The sequence below is a fragment of the Coffea eugenioides genome, chromosome 6 (genome assembly GCF_003713205.1).
Source record: "Coffea eugenioides isolate CCC68of chromosome 6, Ceug_1.0, whole genome shotgun sequence".
Taxonomy (NCBI): domain Eukaryota; kingdom Viridiplantae; phylum Streptophyta; class Magnoliopsida; order Gentianales; family Rubiaceae; genus Coffea; species Coffea eugenioides.
In genome coordinates, this window is record NC_040040.1 from 15157686 (window position 1) to 15174916 (window position 17231).

General features: G+C 37.7%; 2 protein-coding genes across 2 annotated transcripts; one reads left to right on the forward strand and one right to left on the reverse strand.

Moving 5' to 3' along the window:
* The first annotated feature begins 389 nt into the window (after positions 1-389).
* Positions 390-3028, forward strand: LOC113775658 (protein WHAT'S THIS FACTOR 9, mitochondrial-like). The gene is made up of 2 exons (XM_027320623.1): positions 390-906; positions 1855-3028. The coding sequence occupies exons 1-2, from the start codon at positions 511-513 to the stop codon at positions 2494-2496; spliced, it is 1038 nt and encodes a 345-aa protein (XP_027176424.1). The 5' UTR covers positions 390-510; the 3' UTR covers positions 2497-3028.
* A 3915-nt stretch (positions 3029-6943) lies between these two features.
* Positions 6944-14155, reverse strand: LOC113775161. The gene is made up of 5 exons (XM_027319920.1): positions 13815-14155; positions 11559-12657; positions 9633-9697; positions 8147-8201; positions 6944-7313 (listed from the first exon to the last, which is right to left on the reverse strand). Exons 2-5 carry the CDS (start codon positions 12648-12650, stop codon positions 7215-7217), a joined length of 1311 nt encoding a protein of 436 aa, XP_027175721.1. The 5' UTR covers positions 12651-12657; positions 13815-14155; the 3' UTR covers positions 6944-7214.
* Positions 14156-17231: the final 3076 nt, after the last annotated feature.

Here is a 17231-nt window from a genome sequence, read left to right on the forward strand (position 1 = left end):
GGCGGGTTGCAACACTAATTAAGGATATTCAGTCTATTTGTAATTTGTTTCACCAGTGCTCTTTCTCTTTTGCTAATGCTGGGAAATTAGATAGTATTAAGCTGAGCATTTATGCTCTTAACATTTGAGTAGATGAAGAATGGATAAATCTCAATTTTAAATGCTAGCGCATCAATGAATAGTACGAGACTGTTGTTCCTTTTGTTTGGATCCTTGTCTAATTACAATAAAGTTTTTACGACGAACTATAAAACTATCGTTTCGACAAAAAAAAAAAATCATTACGCGAAACAAAACAAAGGTCCAATTAAGTTTTACATTCGGAGAAAAAAATAAACGACGTCGTTGGCTGTTTCCACCTTTCTTCTTCCTCCTCCGGTTCACACACACTCAAATAGAGGACAGGTACCCCTCCCGCCTCCTTACGGCGGCGTTTCGTTCTTCTTCCCGCCTTTTTTTTTCTCTTTTTGACTCACTCATGAACGGAAGAAGCAAGGGCCAATTTCTTGTATGCAATTTCCAACAAATCAGAACAATAGTAAAAGTCCGGCTGAAATGGGTGAAGAACAGCTCCTTAGACCATTAATCGACGTCCAAACAGACCTTAAAGCCGCCTGCCTTCTCAAGGACGCTATAGCACGCTTCTCCACAGGCTATTTGCCCTCCAAATCACTGGAAAATACCCAGAAGCTATTGGGCATCACTGTCCCGACGCTGCGTTTCATTCGCAGATTCCCGACTTTATTCCATGAGTTCCCTCACCCCAAATGGCCTTCTTTGGCCCGTTTTGAGCTGACCCATGTTGCCAAATTGCTTCGTCAGCAAGAAATGAAGGTCTTTGATGAATGCCAGACTGATTTGGTTGAAAGGCTTTGCCTCCTCCTCACGATGTCCAAGTCCCAAATGGTATGCTCATTTTGCTTTCACTTTTACTTACTGAAATTTTGTGTGGGTTTTTTTTTTTTTGGTTTATGTCTTGTTTTAGTTGGGTAAATATGCTTTATGTTTTATGCTTTTGCCGTTTTTAATTTAATTAGACGTCAAGCTTGCTGCTATTTCTGTAAGTAATTTTGCTTATGTATAAAGTAATTGTGGGGCTTGTCGTTTGGGAAATCAATTTTACTAAAGTTGTTATCGTTATTGGGTAATTGAGGTTGTTTATGACATTTTTTTTCAAAAAGGTTTAATCAGGTATCAAGATTGAATAAAAATGTGATTTGTATTTCCTAATAGTTTTTTTTGTTCTTTTTATTGGTTTTTATTCTTCCGTTAATTAAATTGGGCATCAAAATGATAAATATTGGATTTTTAAACTTTGCGGACGTCGGACTATCTTTGGTGAAGGAGAAACATATGAACCAAACAATTTGATTGTTCCTGTGCAATTTGGTTGTTATGCTTTTGTTCGTCTGCCAATGCCAAGGAGTTGATGTGAATAGTTTGGAGGTCTATTTGTGTTGAGATGTGTCTTCCTGTATAAAAATTTGTTGACGGTCAGCTGTTACTGTTTGAAGAGCTGATGAATTATTTCTCGTGCTACCTTTATGGATTTTGTCCTAAGAATCAACAATGATGTGAAGTGGTGTCAATGGTGATATTTGTCTTCGCTTTTGCATCCTATGCATATATATATCATGGAATTCTGTGAGCTAGAATAGACGAGATCTGCCCTTGTTTAGCTGATTTGATCTTGTGTCAATACTTATAGAGGACAACACATGAATAAATATGATCACTTTTCTTGTATTAGTCGAATTCTAGTATGATGCGGTGATGTTGCACCATCAAATTAATGTGCAAGTTTGGATGCTTTATATCTTCATGGATTATGAGTTTTGTTTGTTTTATATGCAGATACCTCTGCAATCAATACATCCGTTGAAATGGGATTTTGGTTTGCCAGATGATTTTGACAAGAATTTAGTCAAAAGGTTCCCAGATCATTTTCAGATTGTTAAAGGAACAAATGGATTGGCTTGTTTGAAGCTTGTTCAGTGGCGAGAAGAATTTGCTGTATCTGAGCTGCAAAAGAGCAATGAGAAGAGAGGATTAGAAAGTGATAATGGTGCTGATGGAAGAAATGCTTATAAGTATCGGGAATTCAAGAGGGGAAAATCAGCTTTAGAGTTCGCAATGAGTTTTCCCAGAGGCTATGGAGCTCAAAAGAAGGTGAAGGCATGGATGGAGGAATTTCAAAAGCTACCCTACATCTCTCCTTATGAGGATTCCAGGAGGATTGACCCAAATAGTGAACTTGTGGAGAAGAGAGTTGTTGGAGTGCTCCATGAATTTTTGAGCTTGACTATTTACAAGAAGACAAAGAGGAATTACTTGAGGTCCTTGAGAGAGGAGTTAATTCTTCCCCACAGGTTTACTCGACTATTTACTAGGTACCCAGGGATATTTTACTTATCGCTAAAATGTAAGACAACTACTGTTGCACTGAGAGAGGGGTACCGCAGGGGAAGACTAGCGGAACGACATCCTATTGCTTGACACAGGGATAAGTTTCATCATGTAATGAGAACTGGGTTGGTATACCGATGTAAAGGGATTGAAGTTCTACCTCAGCTGGACAGTTTGATTGATGAAGCCGAAGAGGACAAAGTTGAAGGTCAAAGCGAAGAAGAAGAGATTGAAACAAGTGATGAATGCTATGAAGCTGGTACTTCGGAGGTGGAGAGTGCGTCTGATGAGGATTAGCATTGAGTTGTCTGAATGACCCCTTTTTTTTGTCGGGTTGGGCTAAGAGATATTGAGCTCTATAGGTAGATAGGTCCTGCTGTGTAACATTCTAGATCTGTATTTCAGTATTCTTGCTTGATGCATGGTCTGGTATACAAGTGTTACAGATGGCTTCATTGCTCATTCAAAGCGAGAATAGTATTTATTTTTGTAATTGGCTTACAGATATGTTTGCTAAGAGATTCAAGTTTAGCATTGCCATTTAGTAGAGAGCCAGCAACTGGGATGCAGCAATTGCTTGGCTTACTTGAACTAAAGACTTGATGCTGTATAACATTTTACCTGAGGAAATGAAAAAACATGGAAATGTGTTGTTTTGAGATTTTCGTCATGTGTGCATGTGATGTGTTAGACTTTCACCCGGATTCCCGGACAGTTTCATCCTTTCCTTGAGGAGCTCCAAGACTATGCTGCAGTCTCCCAATTACCAGACATACATCTCACTTGCAATGGAGCTTTCTCGTGAAAATACATTTATTTCTGTGTATTCATGGTGCCTTGCATTAAGAGCCAGGGAAGCTGTTTCTCCCTTCTGTATCTTATCAAAACTCCAGGTTCTACCTCGCTAGTTGTGGCTGTCATAGATCGGATGGTATCAACCTGGCAGTTTGATGGCTTAATTATTTTTCTTTCACTTTGACAAAAAGAAAGAAAAGCACTGGTTTGACAAAACGTTCTCCAGCATAATTGTTCAATAGTGATGCGAAAATGGACAAATAGTTGCACCCAGCATTACCAAAGTTGTGGTAAGGACTTGCTAAAAAAGTACTATAGTTGTACATATTTTAATAATCACATAAAATTATACCTACTTTAATAAGAATTGCAAGAAAATGAATGGTAAAGTATCTTTGATGCAATTGTATGTAATTGTCTTGTTCATCTTTTCTACTAACAAAACAAAAATACAATTTGTGACTTACAACCACGCTTTCATTTTTATCAGCCTATTATAAAAATAAGAAAAAACCTTTTCCCGAACCAAGTGCATTTGTTGAGCCTGTATATAACAAGCCAAATCCAAGTTAAAAATTGTGAAATTTCTGTGTTTTTTACTCTTCTGGAAATGATAGACATATGAAGTTCGTTGTCTCGAAATAATCTAGACGAAATTTTCAACGAAAATCATCGTTGAAACGAAGAGTGTGACATCCAAGCTCCTCATCTTTGGATTGGCAACACATTACTAATGGAATGGAATTGTTTGGAAGGTTGTTGACTACACGAACGTAATGCCCCTCGATCGAAGCTATTACATGGATAGTTTCGAAAAAGTAAAATGATAAGATGACTAGATATAGAAGGTTTTTCAGTTTGGTCTATGTCATTTTGCTCAGTGAAATTTAACTCTTTGAATCAGAAAACGCCCTGGAGCTACATGCAAGATGGTAATGTTGTTCCTTTTTTTTTCCTTTTCGCTTAGAGAAAAAACGTTGGAGTGGTTCACTGGGGTTGAAATTTTAACTTTTGTTGGTTAACGCTAATTTTAATATGAATGCGGATAAAGGATTTGGAATCACTCAAAATTTTGGGTAATCGCTAATGAGCATGCATTGATTCCAGCCGCATGGTAAATAAATGTCCATTTTGTGCAAATATGGGAAGTAGTTCACATAATAATTAACCAATTATCTTTTATCTCTTTATTCAACTTCAACAACATCCCTCTCTCACTCTTATTATTTTCTTCCCCTCTTCTTCTGGGATCTTGTTTCTTTGAAAATTAAAGCAAAAGTGTCTATTGAAGGAAACAATATGATGCTGGTCTGTCTAATGGGTGCTCAAACTCATTAGGATATGTTTTAGATGTTAGAATTTTTGAAAAGGTAAAATTAATTAGGAAAAGTCTATAAATATGAGAGAGGATAATAGTTGTTAGTATGTGTATGTGTGTAATGGATTCGGTGAAATTTAAATGTGTTAACGAGTGCTTATTGGACACCCGTTAGAAAAATCGTACGATGCACACTAATTAATTAATATGATTAAAAGAATATCAAAATGAAAACTCGTTATTCCAAGTGGGATACAGGGCAGGGGACCGTCCCTGGACAGTTCACGACCAAGGTTTGGCCAAAAAAAATTATACAGTCCAGATTTCATCTTGTATCTCGATTTTAACAACATGTGTGGGACCTACAAAATTTTGTTCTAAAATTATATGTTGTTAAAAATAAGTTACACCATGTGCAAACAAAGCTATGTCGTGTGCAAAATGCATATAACTGTCAGGAACGGTTGCAGAAGGTCATTATCATAAACAAGATCCTCGGTTTTCGATTGACAACCACTACTAATGGAATAGATTTGTTGAGAAGCCTATGATTGGCCGAGCTAATTAATTTTGGCTCCAAACATCTACAAGGCCAATTTCGGAAAAAAGTAAGGTGGTGTAATAAACTATAGCATTAATTTTTATTTTAGTCACTAAATTTTAAAGTAGGACAATTTAGTCATCAAAGTACGAAAATAGTCCTCCTTTAAAATCTGTCTTACTTTAATCCCTAAGGTACAAAATTTGTCCTATTTAATCTCTAAAATATTAAAAACCAGTCTCACTTTTATCTCCAATGTATAAAATTTATCCTACTTTAATTCCTAGGTACAAAATATATCCCGCTTAATTATAAATTTTATTTGACTTCTGCTAACAATTTTACTTGTCAAAAAAATTTTCATATTTTGGGCACTGAAATATCCTATTTTGAAGTTTAGAAAACGAAATAAAAATACAAGTATAATTGAAAGAGTGCAAAGTGGAATTAACTCTAGATAGTAAGACATGTACACTAGAAAAAACCCTCCATCATTTTTTTTAGGCAAACATAAAAAAAAAAAAAAAAGAACTGTCCATCATTCATGGTATAACTTATCTTGATTTTGATCGAAATGATACATGCCAAGCTTCCTCCTCCTACGTTCTCGCCAAGGATTGACTGTTGATGTTGATTAATCACATAAATATGGCGCATTTACTCTTATAGCTGTCAATAAATGTTAGTTGCCAATCAAGGCAACATTTCAAGTCCATTAATTACAGAAGGTTTGGCGAAATAAATCATTTGGCTCACAGGTGTTGTGACTGTTGTCAACGTTCTTTACTAATATGAATAGGACTGCAAATAATGGAACAATTTTGGTAGAGAAATGTTATAGTAAGCATTAATTAGTATACCAAAAAAAAAAAAGCTCCTGATGTTATCTTTCTTTTCTTATCTTCTTTATTCCATCCAGTTTTTTTTTTTAGGCTTATATATGAATTTCTTAACTTTGTAAAGTTTTTGTAGGCATATCTAGCCTAAACTAGCCTACTCCTACTGGGGGGAGCCTACTCCAGAGAGTGGCTCAACTAAATCGGAGAAATTTGATAGGAACTAAATTACTATCAGACCAGACGGATGCACCCCACTCTCGTATGAATTTATAACAAGCCTCGTAGAGAGGCATATTAATAGGAGGTAAGATTTGAACCCTTGACCTTCTACCTCACAATTAATGTGGTGGCCAACTCCTCCGGAGGGATTTGGTTAACTTTGTAAATTTAGTTCGACACACAAATTCCTCTAGCAAGCCTTGTTTGAAAGGTGAGTTTTTTTAGAGTTTATCTAAAATTTTACTGTGACTTGCTGTAGAAGTTTTTTTAAAATTTTTTGAAATGTGTAGATTTTTAAATATTTTGAAGTGTATAATTTAAAAATTTTGAGAAATTTTTTGAGATTATTATAACTAAAGTTTTTAAAAAAAACTTATAGCGACAAACTTGACAAAAAAACTTAACTTCCAAACAAGGCCAAAACATGCGCAGGAGGGATTCAGTTTCCAGCAGGCGGCAGCCAATTTAAGGGAGATAAAAAAAACTTATAGCGACAAACTTGGCAAAAAAAACTTAACTTCCAAACAAGGCCAAAACATGCGCAGGAGGGATTCAGTTTCCAGCAGGCGGCAGCCAATTTAAGGGAGATACTGTCCGCTAATAAATAAATATATATATGCAATAAATAAAATCTTCACAAATCATAGAGTAATATATGTGTACAGTGGGGACTTGTACGCCCGCAACATCATCTAGAAGCCACATATTGCACTGATCTTGAGTTCCAGACATCCCTTTGGTCCCTAAAAGACCCTTGAATCATTTTTGACTCTTCCGCAGCACATCACAGGCCTTGTAAGGAGCCAAAAGTTTCCCCCAACAAAGTCCATGTAATTAGCTCCTCGCCAAGTTCCATAAAATTCCAAAACTTGAAAAAAATACATTGATCGGTGACAGAAAATCCCAGCCAGATTTTCAAGATTCAAATTACCATGCTAACAATCTCTAAGCCAGATCAGTTCCTCCATAATGTACAAAGAGACACCAATATCTTTAACCTTCCAATGGTTATACTACAAAACAAAAGGCACTTATCAGGGGCAGGGATTTGGGAACCTTGAATGCACCTTGTTAACATCTCCAATAATGTCATCACTCAGATTGACACTGCAGGCATTGAGAACCTCTTGGATTTGTCACACTGTTGTAGCTCCAAAAATGGCACTTGCAACAAGAGGGTGTCGAAGAACAAAGGCTGCACAGAGAAAACTTCACGATTACAAAGCTGAGGATATCTTTAAAGAAGCATTATCTTATATAGAATACTATAGTATGAGCATAATAGTTTTTTTTAGAACCACCAACACTTGAGCCAAACCATCAGCAGGAGGTACCTCACCTTGAGTGAAGCCAAATGCAGATAATCAGAAAATCTCCTACTCATTACACGAATAAACAACTCATAGGGGAAGTTTATAACTCGGAAATTTCTTCAGTATCATTATGTTCAGAGACTCCGAGACACCAACTATTAGCATAATAACAACTCATCCAGCAACTAGCACTTTTAAAATGTATAGCTTGTTTATAAGAAACACCTCCAAAATAAGCTTGCAAATACAATATGCAGTATCACTGCAAAAGGCCTGATGGTTGAATATAACTGGTTGTTGACTTTTTCTTTTTTCTATATTCTCAGGGGAAAAGCATCTTTATTTGCACCTTTCGAAGGACTAATGGTCCTGGACCACAAAAACAAAATAAAATAATATAAAAAGCAAAATCAACTATTGGTGGTTTTCGATGTTAAGAACTCTTTTTGAGAGTTCAAAGAAAAGAATTTCAGTCAATTTCCATATATCAGTCAGTGGATCAGGTTAGAAAGGGTGAATAGAAATTAAGAGAGAGAGAGAGAGAGAGAGAATGCACTTAAAGAGACATTTAACCACTATGAAGAAAATAAAATGACGCAAAATTCAGGAAAATTTGATATGTAAGCTGGAATCAACCCATGCAAGGCTAGGCATCCCAATATATAGACAAGAGAGAGAGAGAGAGAGAGAGAGAGAGAGAGAGAGAGAGTTATACCAATTGCAAGAGACACCGGGTGGACGTCGTATTCTTCAGCAATTTCAAGATATGACTGCACAATAAAGTAAAATCTTGATAAGTAGACAAGAAAATGTGCTTCTATGCACAATCACCCTATATGTTTAAAAGAGCAGTTGATAACATTATAACTTGTTTGGCCACAGAATCCTCCAGAATGTTCAATAAAAACAGTTGCAAGCATAATAAAACTGCCAAATAATATCAAACAATGAATCAAGCTGCAGAAAGAAAATGAATTTAGCAATGCCTGCAAAATATCTAGGCATGAGTTATTTCCTGTTTCCTTTACAATCAACCAAAGATCTCACAAAACCAGCTTGCTTCTCCTCCTATGAAAATAATTGGCTTACTTCAGTGGCTGCCTTTATATTGGTCTTTGACAGGCTGTATCTCGACTCTCCTTCAGCATATCTTCCGGACAAAAGGAAGAGACAACTGTTTGACCAAGATTTGATAGAAGAAACCAATGTAACCTCTGAAAGATTAAAACGAGCATCTGGCCGACCCTTGTCAAGTGAGAAATACTTGCCGGAGAGAATGCCCATAGCTAAAGGACTGTGTACTAACAGACAAACCCTAAATATAAAATTTTGTTTTGTTTTTGTGTGTTGGGGGGGGGGTTAGTGCAGGAAAATGCCAGCATCAGAATAATTTATTAGACAATCATATGCATATATAAGCATGAAGGAAAGTTCTTCCACTGGAATACAGAATAAGAAGGCCAACAGAAAACTAGATAAGAGTAGTTCCCTCTGTTCTATTTCTGGTTGGTGTAGTGCATATCTGATGAAAACTTCAAAGAAGATGTTTTCACAAAAACCATCACGTTTAAGCCAAGAAACTTAACTCCTTTCATATATTTGAAGTATAAACTCTTTTACAGGTTATGTTCTCATTCCACTTAAAAATTCATAAAAACTCTATAACTGTCATGTACCCAAAACCTCAAGAAGATGCACGAAGCCAGTAATTGTGAATAAAACAGACAAAAATTAAGACCATGGAAAAGTCAAGTACAGCTTGAATAAGTGCAGTTCATGGAAACAAGATGGTCAAAAGGTATAAGTATGATGAATGATAACTTGCCAGAAGATACACTAACTGAAAGAGGTAAACTGAAGCAAATAAATGCGGCTTGAAAGACAAGAGGCTTCAGGTTCGGAATTTAGACAAAAAAGAAACAACCATTGATGTGTGGCTAAACCAAGAATGAAGAGTGACATACATATTTATCACAACACATATGTAATGAACTCATAGCAGAAGGCAGTTAAACATGTTGACAGTACAGTATATAACCCAATTAACTGAATATTGAAATACATACTTCAAAGGATATTAGCGAGCAATCACTTTCTCAATAATTTTTGGAGCTTCCTAGTGGATGGAAGCAGTATTCCCAGTATAAGTGAGACTTAACTCAGTTGTGCAGATCATACACACATTCAGCACTAAGGGGTACCTCTCATGGTGACAGCATTCAGCCATCCCAAAATCAAAGTTCCGGCAAAGCAAGTTGTACGCATTCTGAAAATAGGGAAGTGAATCATATATTAGCTTCACATACATAGGGTCAACTAAAGTACAGAGATGAACGCACATGCAAGAATAGACAGCAAAACAAACTCAAATTACTCAATTATCTAAAGAAGCCATCTTGAAAACAAAGCCCCGCCAAAGCAAGTTGCACAAGTTCTGAAAGTAGGGAGGTGAATCATACCACAAGCATAGGGTGCACTAAAATACAGAGACAAGCGAACACATGCAAGCATAGACAACAAAACAAACTCATATTACTCAATTGTCAAAAAGAAGCTACCCATACAACACCTGCAAAGATACTATCCTTAGATAGTGAGGTTCCTTTTGGGCAATTTCCAGAAACTTCATGACTCCATACGGAGTCTCATTGCTTAGTCCGATGTATCTGATCTACAATAACAGTCAACATTCTGTAACAGGAATATATCACCCTAAAGCAATAAGTTGAATACAAGCTGAACTTTTAGGTCATCTTTACTAACCTTACCAGCATCAACAGCTCTGCCTAAAGCATCAAGTTGTTCATCAAAACTTATATGTGAAATATAACGGCCAGGATCATAGTCAGTTTCTCCAAACATTGGAACATAACTGCAAGAAATCCCAGTGGACATCATCCACGAAAACAAACTTTTTTTTTTTTTGTTTTGTAACATAATTTTCTGCAGGGGACAATATGTGGGATTACTTCAGTTAGATTTGCAAAGGACAGTTACACATTTTTAGTACGTCAGCTTATTATTCTGGAAACAGAATTTGTTCTAATGGTTACCCATTTGCCACATAGTATCTATACAGAAAAGGTCAGGTCAATGTACAAACCGATCAGGCCAGTGGATTTGATACAAGTCTATGTAATCAGTTTGAACACGCTACAAACTGCAAGAATTTTTGCAATCCTGTCAGAGAGTATTTCAACAAAATCATCTTGAAAACAAAAACATACAAGCCCTGCAGTTAAGAACTGCTACCTCAAACACACACAGACACTAGAGACATACAATCTCTGAATGCCAGTGTAATGATGTAAGTGTAGAACTAGACCCAGCAGACAACAACATTAGCACCACTTAGGCACTCAAGATATAGGTTTACCCCATGAGAGCAGAGGGCTACAACCGAATAACTCAGCCTATTCTCTAGGGCTTCTGTTATATATATATATATATATATATATAATGCAGCATATTTTATACGCCAATAAATGTAGGTAATATACAAGGAGGTGAGATTGTGAAATGGCTCAAGCACAAGATGTCGAGTTGAAGTATCAAATAACACAACGATTAACGCGCAAAGGTGAACTGATCAATGTATCAGCCCACTATATCTGCTTTTGAACGAGTCACCTAGGAAGGCTCTGTTTTGTCAGGCGCTGACCAGAACAAAACTGAAATTGTCAAAGGGAGGCTTCCCTTCTCAACCTTAACTGGATCAGCGTAATAGTGTAATACCAAAAATTCAATCAATAGCGCAAGTTCAGGATCCAACCTCAATCCTTCTGGATCATGAAGCAAACTCCAAGACTATATATATGACACAATCCAAAGGAAATAAAACCCCACAAAAACAAGAAACCGTTGGCTATAGCAGTTTCATCAAAAGCTCCATTTTCTATATATTGGAAAACACGAGAATTAGCCAGAAACAAAAACAAAATGGGATCAGCTACCATGAAAGCTGCTAGTAGTAGCATTTTTTGCACTTGTCTCTTTTCCATGATCATCAGCTTCAGCTCTAGCTATGCTAGGCCTTCATACTAATCTTTCTTAACTTACAATATGAAGGAACAGATGGGACGCACAATAGAGCCATTCTTTGTTGCATTACAAGTCCTTGTACTTACCAATGCACAACTCAGAGCTCCATCTCCCCCTCTTTCTGAAAGCAGCTTGAAAGTGACAATTGTCAGATCTTCGGCCTGTCCCTCTGTTTCGTATTCAAAAAGCATTACAGCAAAGTAATCATTTCCTAAATCAACAAGATCAACAGCACCTCCATTTGGTATGCCATCCAATAAAAGTGGCATTTTTACCGCTTTCCCATCGCAAATTTGAAAGAGACAGACAGGAAGATGGACGGCAGGCATAATGCACAAGAAGATATTGTCTTTATATAGGATGGCTTTTTTCTCAAAAGGAAATGGAGGACCGCAACCATCTAGGTGTCGCACAAAATGTTCGGCAGGTTGAATCGGGAAATCAGAAAATAACTCACAAGCCTCCCACTCCCACTGCACAGTGTCAAAAGCACACGCGTATTCCCCAGTCGAAACACACAACCTTGAACCAATCACTACATATGAAAAGAAGCCCCTAAACATAATGGAGTAACTACCTTTTTTGAGAAAAGGAGGAATCGGCAGATCAGCCCACCTATCCTCTGAAGGATAATAAACCTCAAAGCCGATGTCAATTATATCAGGAGATCCATAGCTGGGCAGGGGGCCAGATAGAACATAGATGCAACCATCAATTTCCTCTATAAGCGGGAAATACTTTGCCCCATGCATTGGGCACTTAATCTCTGCTCGAGAGTTTCCTAGAGGAGTTGAGAGAGAGATGCAACTGAACTCTCGGGGCAACCTGCCTGGCTCATACAAGTGCCTCTCTTCCTCATCGGCCTTCACACCACCAACAACATAAACCAAACCTCCAGTATGAATCAAACTCATAGCAAAGTAATGTGGAGTGCATGCATCAAATGCATCCTTTATCTCATGCCAGACAAACTCCTCTTTCGGTTTAAGCCTGCTTGAAGAATGGTGAATCAATTTCCGAATTGGAAAAGACTTGAAAGAATAAACCATTGGATCCGCATAACCATCCACTTGCGTTAAGCACACCACGAGGTTTCCTGTTGTTTTCCTTTCATGCTTTCCAAAAATACAGCTGAAGGACAGTCTCCCAATTCTCCCTTTCTCTGTTGTTCGCGACATGCTTAATCTGAGCAAAAGAAATCAATTTAGCAACAGAAGAATGAGTGACGCAACAGCCAAATTGAAGCTGTACAAAAGAATAACCGTGAATGAAAAACCAAAAAACGAATAATACAATTTGTTCTTTCACTTTCTGCATCAGACACGCCCAAATTTCAACCCCAAAAAGAAAAAATGAATGTCATCCAGGTCAAGGCATCGAACAAATATGCTCACACAGGAAGGCCAGCAGTTGCACAAATCTAAGAAGATCTTGTCATGAAGTCAATTAAAGGCGTGAAGTCAGAAGGAGGGTAGGCGTGAAATCGGAAGAAGAAACAAGCAAAGCGTGATTCCAAAAACCACGCTTTGCTGGGAATTAGTTCTGCAACAAATGCACAAGAAGACAACAGAAGCTCAGCAACAAACTTTCAAATGGATGAAACAGATTCTCAGCCACTTGGCCACGTGGGCGAATATGATTGGAAGGTTTGGAAGTTAGTTATTAGCTGATAGTTTATATAGGGATCGGGTGAATGTAATAGGGGGCAGAATTCTTGTGTAATTTCAACAGAATTGAGCTGAACCTCATTCTGATTCCCTTTTTTCCCAAATTCCTTCATTTCTGTTCACCTTCTCAACTTTCCCGCCCTTTTCTGTAATTCTTCATTCATCAATAAAATAACTTCTGAGTTATCTTCCAGCTTACCCCCATTGTTTAATTGATTGTTTATCAAGTTTGTTTACCAATTTCTGTTATCACATTGGCAATTCCTTATAGCTCAGTCTGGCCCCATGACAGATCTAGATGAAACAACTCTCCCTAACTCTAATAACTCCCTCTTGGACGAAAATATCATTTATCATTTAGCAGTTGCGATTTGCAAGATAAGGATCTTAAAGTCCGGTAAGATCTCAAATAAAAAGGAAAAAAAATAAAAACGGAATAAATAACCAAAAACAAAACTGCAATCAAAATAACCATCAATGAAAGAACATAAAAACAAAGGGATACACTTTGGTTTTCTTCATCAGGCCAGCCCAGACTTCAATCAAAAGTAAACAATAATAATTATAACAAAATAAAACAGAATAAAGTAGACTACTTCGCCTGTAAAAGCTCAAATAGGAAGGCAGAAAGGCCAAAAAAAAAGCGCGAACAAAAGCGATTAACCAAGCATTCACCGTTTGCTCTGTGATCTTCTAAAACAGAATCTTATTAGGAGCTATGTAAGCAGTAAGAAGATGTCAGATATGAAAATATCTCTAGCAAAAGCGCTCGAGTTAGAACAGAAGAAAAAAGGGCGACGGCTAGATCTGAAAATATCTCTTGCAAAGCCTTTGCTGGAATTGGACAGCAGAAGAGGGAGACGATTGCTGATTCTAAGATTTGATGACGCCCTAATTTTGCGCTGGCCGAGAGCCTTCTTTTGATTTAATCGTTTAATCCACCGCCACCGTCACCGCCACCGTCTAGGCCCCGGATCCACATTGGAATTAATAAATTCAGATTCGGAGCTGTTATACTATACCCGCTCCAGATTTGGCCTGGATATCGGAAAGATCTTTTTCTCCCGTAATCGGATTAGATGGATCTTGGATCCGAGTCGGGCCTATCCTGAAAAAGGCCCGTCAAAAGCCTGTTTTAGGGTTTGGTGTGTTTGACTATTTGGATAATAGTCAGAAAAGTAAATTTGGGATATTACATTAATAAATATATAATTTTTTAAATTATTAATCAATTTATATTCGAGTGTGAAAGTCGAATATGGGTCGGAATACCACATTTCGTATCCCTTCTGTTTTTTGTTTGACAAAACGGATCCGAGTCCGAGTCAGAGTCTCGGAATTATATCCCTATCCGTATCCAAAATAATTTGATGGATCTAGTCCGGATTTAGATCTGTTGATAAGCCTTGCCACCGCCACAACCTCTTGTTTGGGCTGTGTGTTCGGGTGCCACTTTTAGCGAACAAGGGAACTTGCTAAGGTCCATACAGCCGCCAACACAAGTTGGCTCAATGTTTGGGTACTATTTTTAGAGAACTAGAGAACTTGCTAAGATTCATACAACCACTAACACAAGTTGGCTCAGTGGTAAAAACGGAACACTTACTCACAAAAGATCGTATGTTCGAATTTTCTGCCAATGTGAAGGCTATGTTGGTTAGTAATCTGAAAGTATCTCTGCAAGTGACCTAAACCTATGGCTCCGAAAGCTTGTCGGTCTCGTGGTGATGATCGGAACCGAACCCACCCAAACTTTTAATTGCCATAAAAATGCCTTGCATAGGGATGGCAACCGGGGCGGAAACCCATTTTAAATGGGACGGGAGGCGAGGAACGATACCCCCGCCCCATTCCCAGCTTTAATTTATTAATATAAATAAATGTAATATATTATATAATCTAATAATAACATACTTAAAATATTTGGCAACTAAATATTACCTTCACCAACAATATCCTTCACAAACATTTTATCAAAAACCTTTCTTGCCTTATTAAGAAGTCTAGAATTCCCATACCTGGAGGGCAAATTCCTAGACTCCAACTTCTTTACAAGCAATTCACCATTCAAATTATGAAATAAAGATGTTTGGTGTAACGGCCCCACCTCCCCCTAAGGCGAACCAGAGGGTTCGGCGGGCCGCCTGCCCAGCTCTCGCCGGGACTCAGTCGCTCACTACAGTCCTCAACCCAATTACAATATAAATCTCAAAATTTCATCAAATTCTCCAATGATTACATATTACAAATGCAGCGGAAACTGATTCCAATCGTAGAACGTATACTTACATCCATATCAATTTCAAATATTTATACAAGACCAACTCGTACATAAAATAGATCCAAACTTAAACTGTACACGATATAAGCCATCCAGTCACGTGAATAAGCACTCCAAGCTTTTCTTCGCCTTGAGCCCTGTGGGGGGGGAAATAAAACATTTTTGGGGTGAGCTAGAAGCTCAGCGAGTAACCATTAAAATCAGTAATCAAATCGGTTTCACAATATTTCTTTTCAATGATGTCATAAATCAAATGATAAGTCCAGAAACGATTACAGCATTTACAAAACATTAAATATGGAGTATCAATTAATTCAAGAAACATGTACAATGAAAGCGATAGTAACATTCATGAAAGGATACATTCATTCTCCTGACATTTCCCGCTCATTCTGATCATTTATTTCATTTCATTCACCCGTCCCTGGCTTTTTGGCCAGGCCAACACCAACCTACATAGGTAATACTCGAGTTATACCAAACGTTCACCCAAGTTCCTAATCGCCTGACCGATTCCGCTTCTGGCTCAAGACGACCGGTAACAAGGGGCAATGGCCAGTTCAGCCCAAAAGGCTTACATTCATGCGCAAGTAACATTTCAATCGAAAATTTCACATTTATCGAGGTCGAGTGCGATAAAGTACACACTCGCCTCGAAAACTCGTTTTGGAAATCATTATAAGCGCTTAACACGTTATCAACCAAAATACAAGTCATGAAGTCAAGAAATATAGCAAACTAGGCACACTCACATGCCAGCACGCATGATATGCAAGAAAACATTTCAAAAGTAACTTTGGAAACAGTTCAAAAGTAAATAATGTAAGAAACGGATCATAAATAACTTTAGAAGTAGTTTGAGGTCACTCACCTCCACGGCTCTGAAACCATCCATCATATAGCATTGCCTTGCTCAAATCCAAACCTTAGATCACAAACTCAAAGCAACCAAGTCCTTTAAAAGTTCGGACAGCACTTCCCCTGAATTTGCTAACTTTTCCAGCCATCATGGCTTCATTATATCCTCAGCCAGTCCCAAAGGTACACACACAACAACAAGCTCATCCAATAGCCATTCAGCAAGCTTCAAGTAGTACTAGTACAAGTCAAGCTAGGGAAAAGTCCGAAAATGAAGGTAAGCTCAAACCAGAAAAACAGTTTTGGACGTCACTTTGCGGTAATGGCACAACTTGCACTACGATTATCGGATTAGGGTGTAAGACCCACCATCTCAAAGCTAAAAGACAGGGCTACAACAATGTAGAAGGCCACTCAGTCCAAATCCTAGCACAACTAGGTCAAAAATGCAGAATACCAAACCAGAACCGTAATTGCAGGTTCCCAAATCACACAATGCTGTAATTCGTCCAACTCAGCCTACACAGGTCCAAATGCATTGATTCCAAAGGCATATGATAGCTAAGACATCAAAATACATTTCATCAGAAGACACCAACAACAAAATCCAAACCAATTCCAGTCAAAACAGACGATTACAATCGCAGTTCGCACATTCTGATCACCAAAAACAGCAACAGTAAAAATGGCATAACTCACTCTATACTACTCCAAATGCCCTGAAATTTTGCAGGCACTTCAACCTCATCAATACCTACAACCTTTATGTTTTGAGCAAAGTCCAATTCGGCCTCTATCTATGACCTAAAATTTCGGACAGAATGTAGCTTCAAGAACCCTAATTTTCCAGAAATTCTTCCAAATTCAAAATTGATTGCATTTAACAACAATTCACACCTACAAGAGTCATTTTAAACCATTACCATTCATCATACAAGACCACAACATCCCAT

Excerpts from the sequence above, each read along its gene's own strand:
- LOC113775161 (XM_027319920.1), bottom strand. The coding sequence starts at position 12,650 with ATGTCGCGAACAACAGAGAAAGGGAGAATTGGGAGACTGTCCTTCAGC. Across the intron at positions 9,698-11,558 it reads GAGCTCTGAGTTGTGCATTG|AATGCGTACAACTTGCTTTG; the intron begins GTAAGTACAAGG and ends CCCTATTTTCAG. Across the intron at positions 7,314-8,146 it reads CCCGGTGTCTCTTGCAATTG|CCTTTGTTCTTCGACACCCT; the intron begins GTATAACTCTCT and ends TTCTCTGTGCAG.
- LOC113775658 (XM_027320623.1), top strand. The coding sequence starts at position 511 with ATGCAATTTCCAACAAATCAGAACAATAGTAAAAGTCCGGCTGAAATG. Across the intron at positions 907-1,854 it reads CGATGTCCAAGTCCCAAATG|ATACCTCTGCAATCAATACA; the intron begins GTATGCTCATTT and ends TTTTATATGCAG.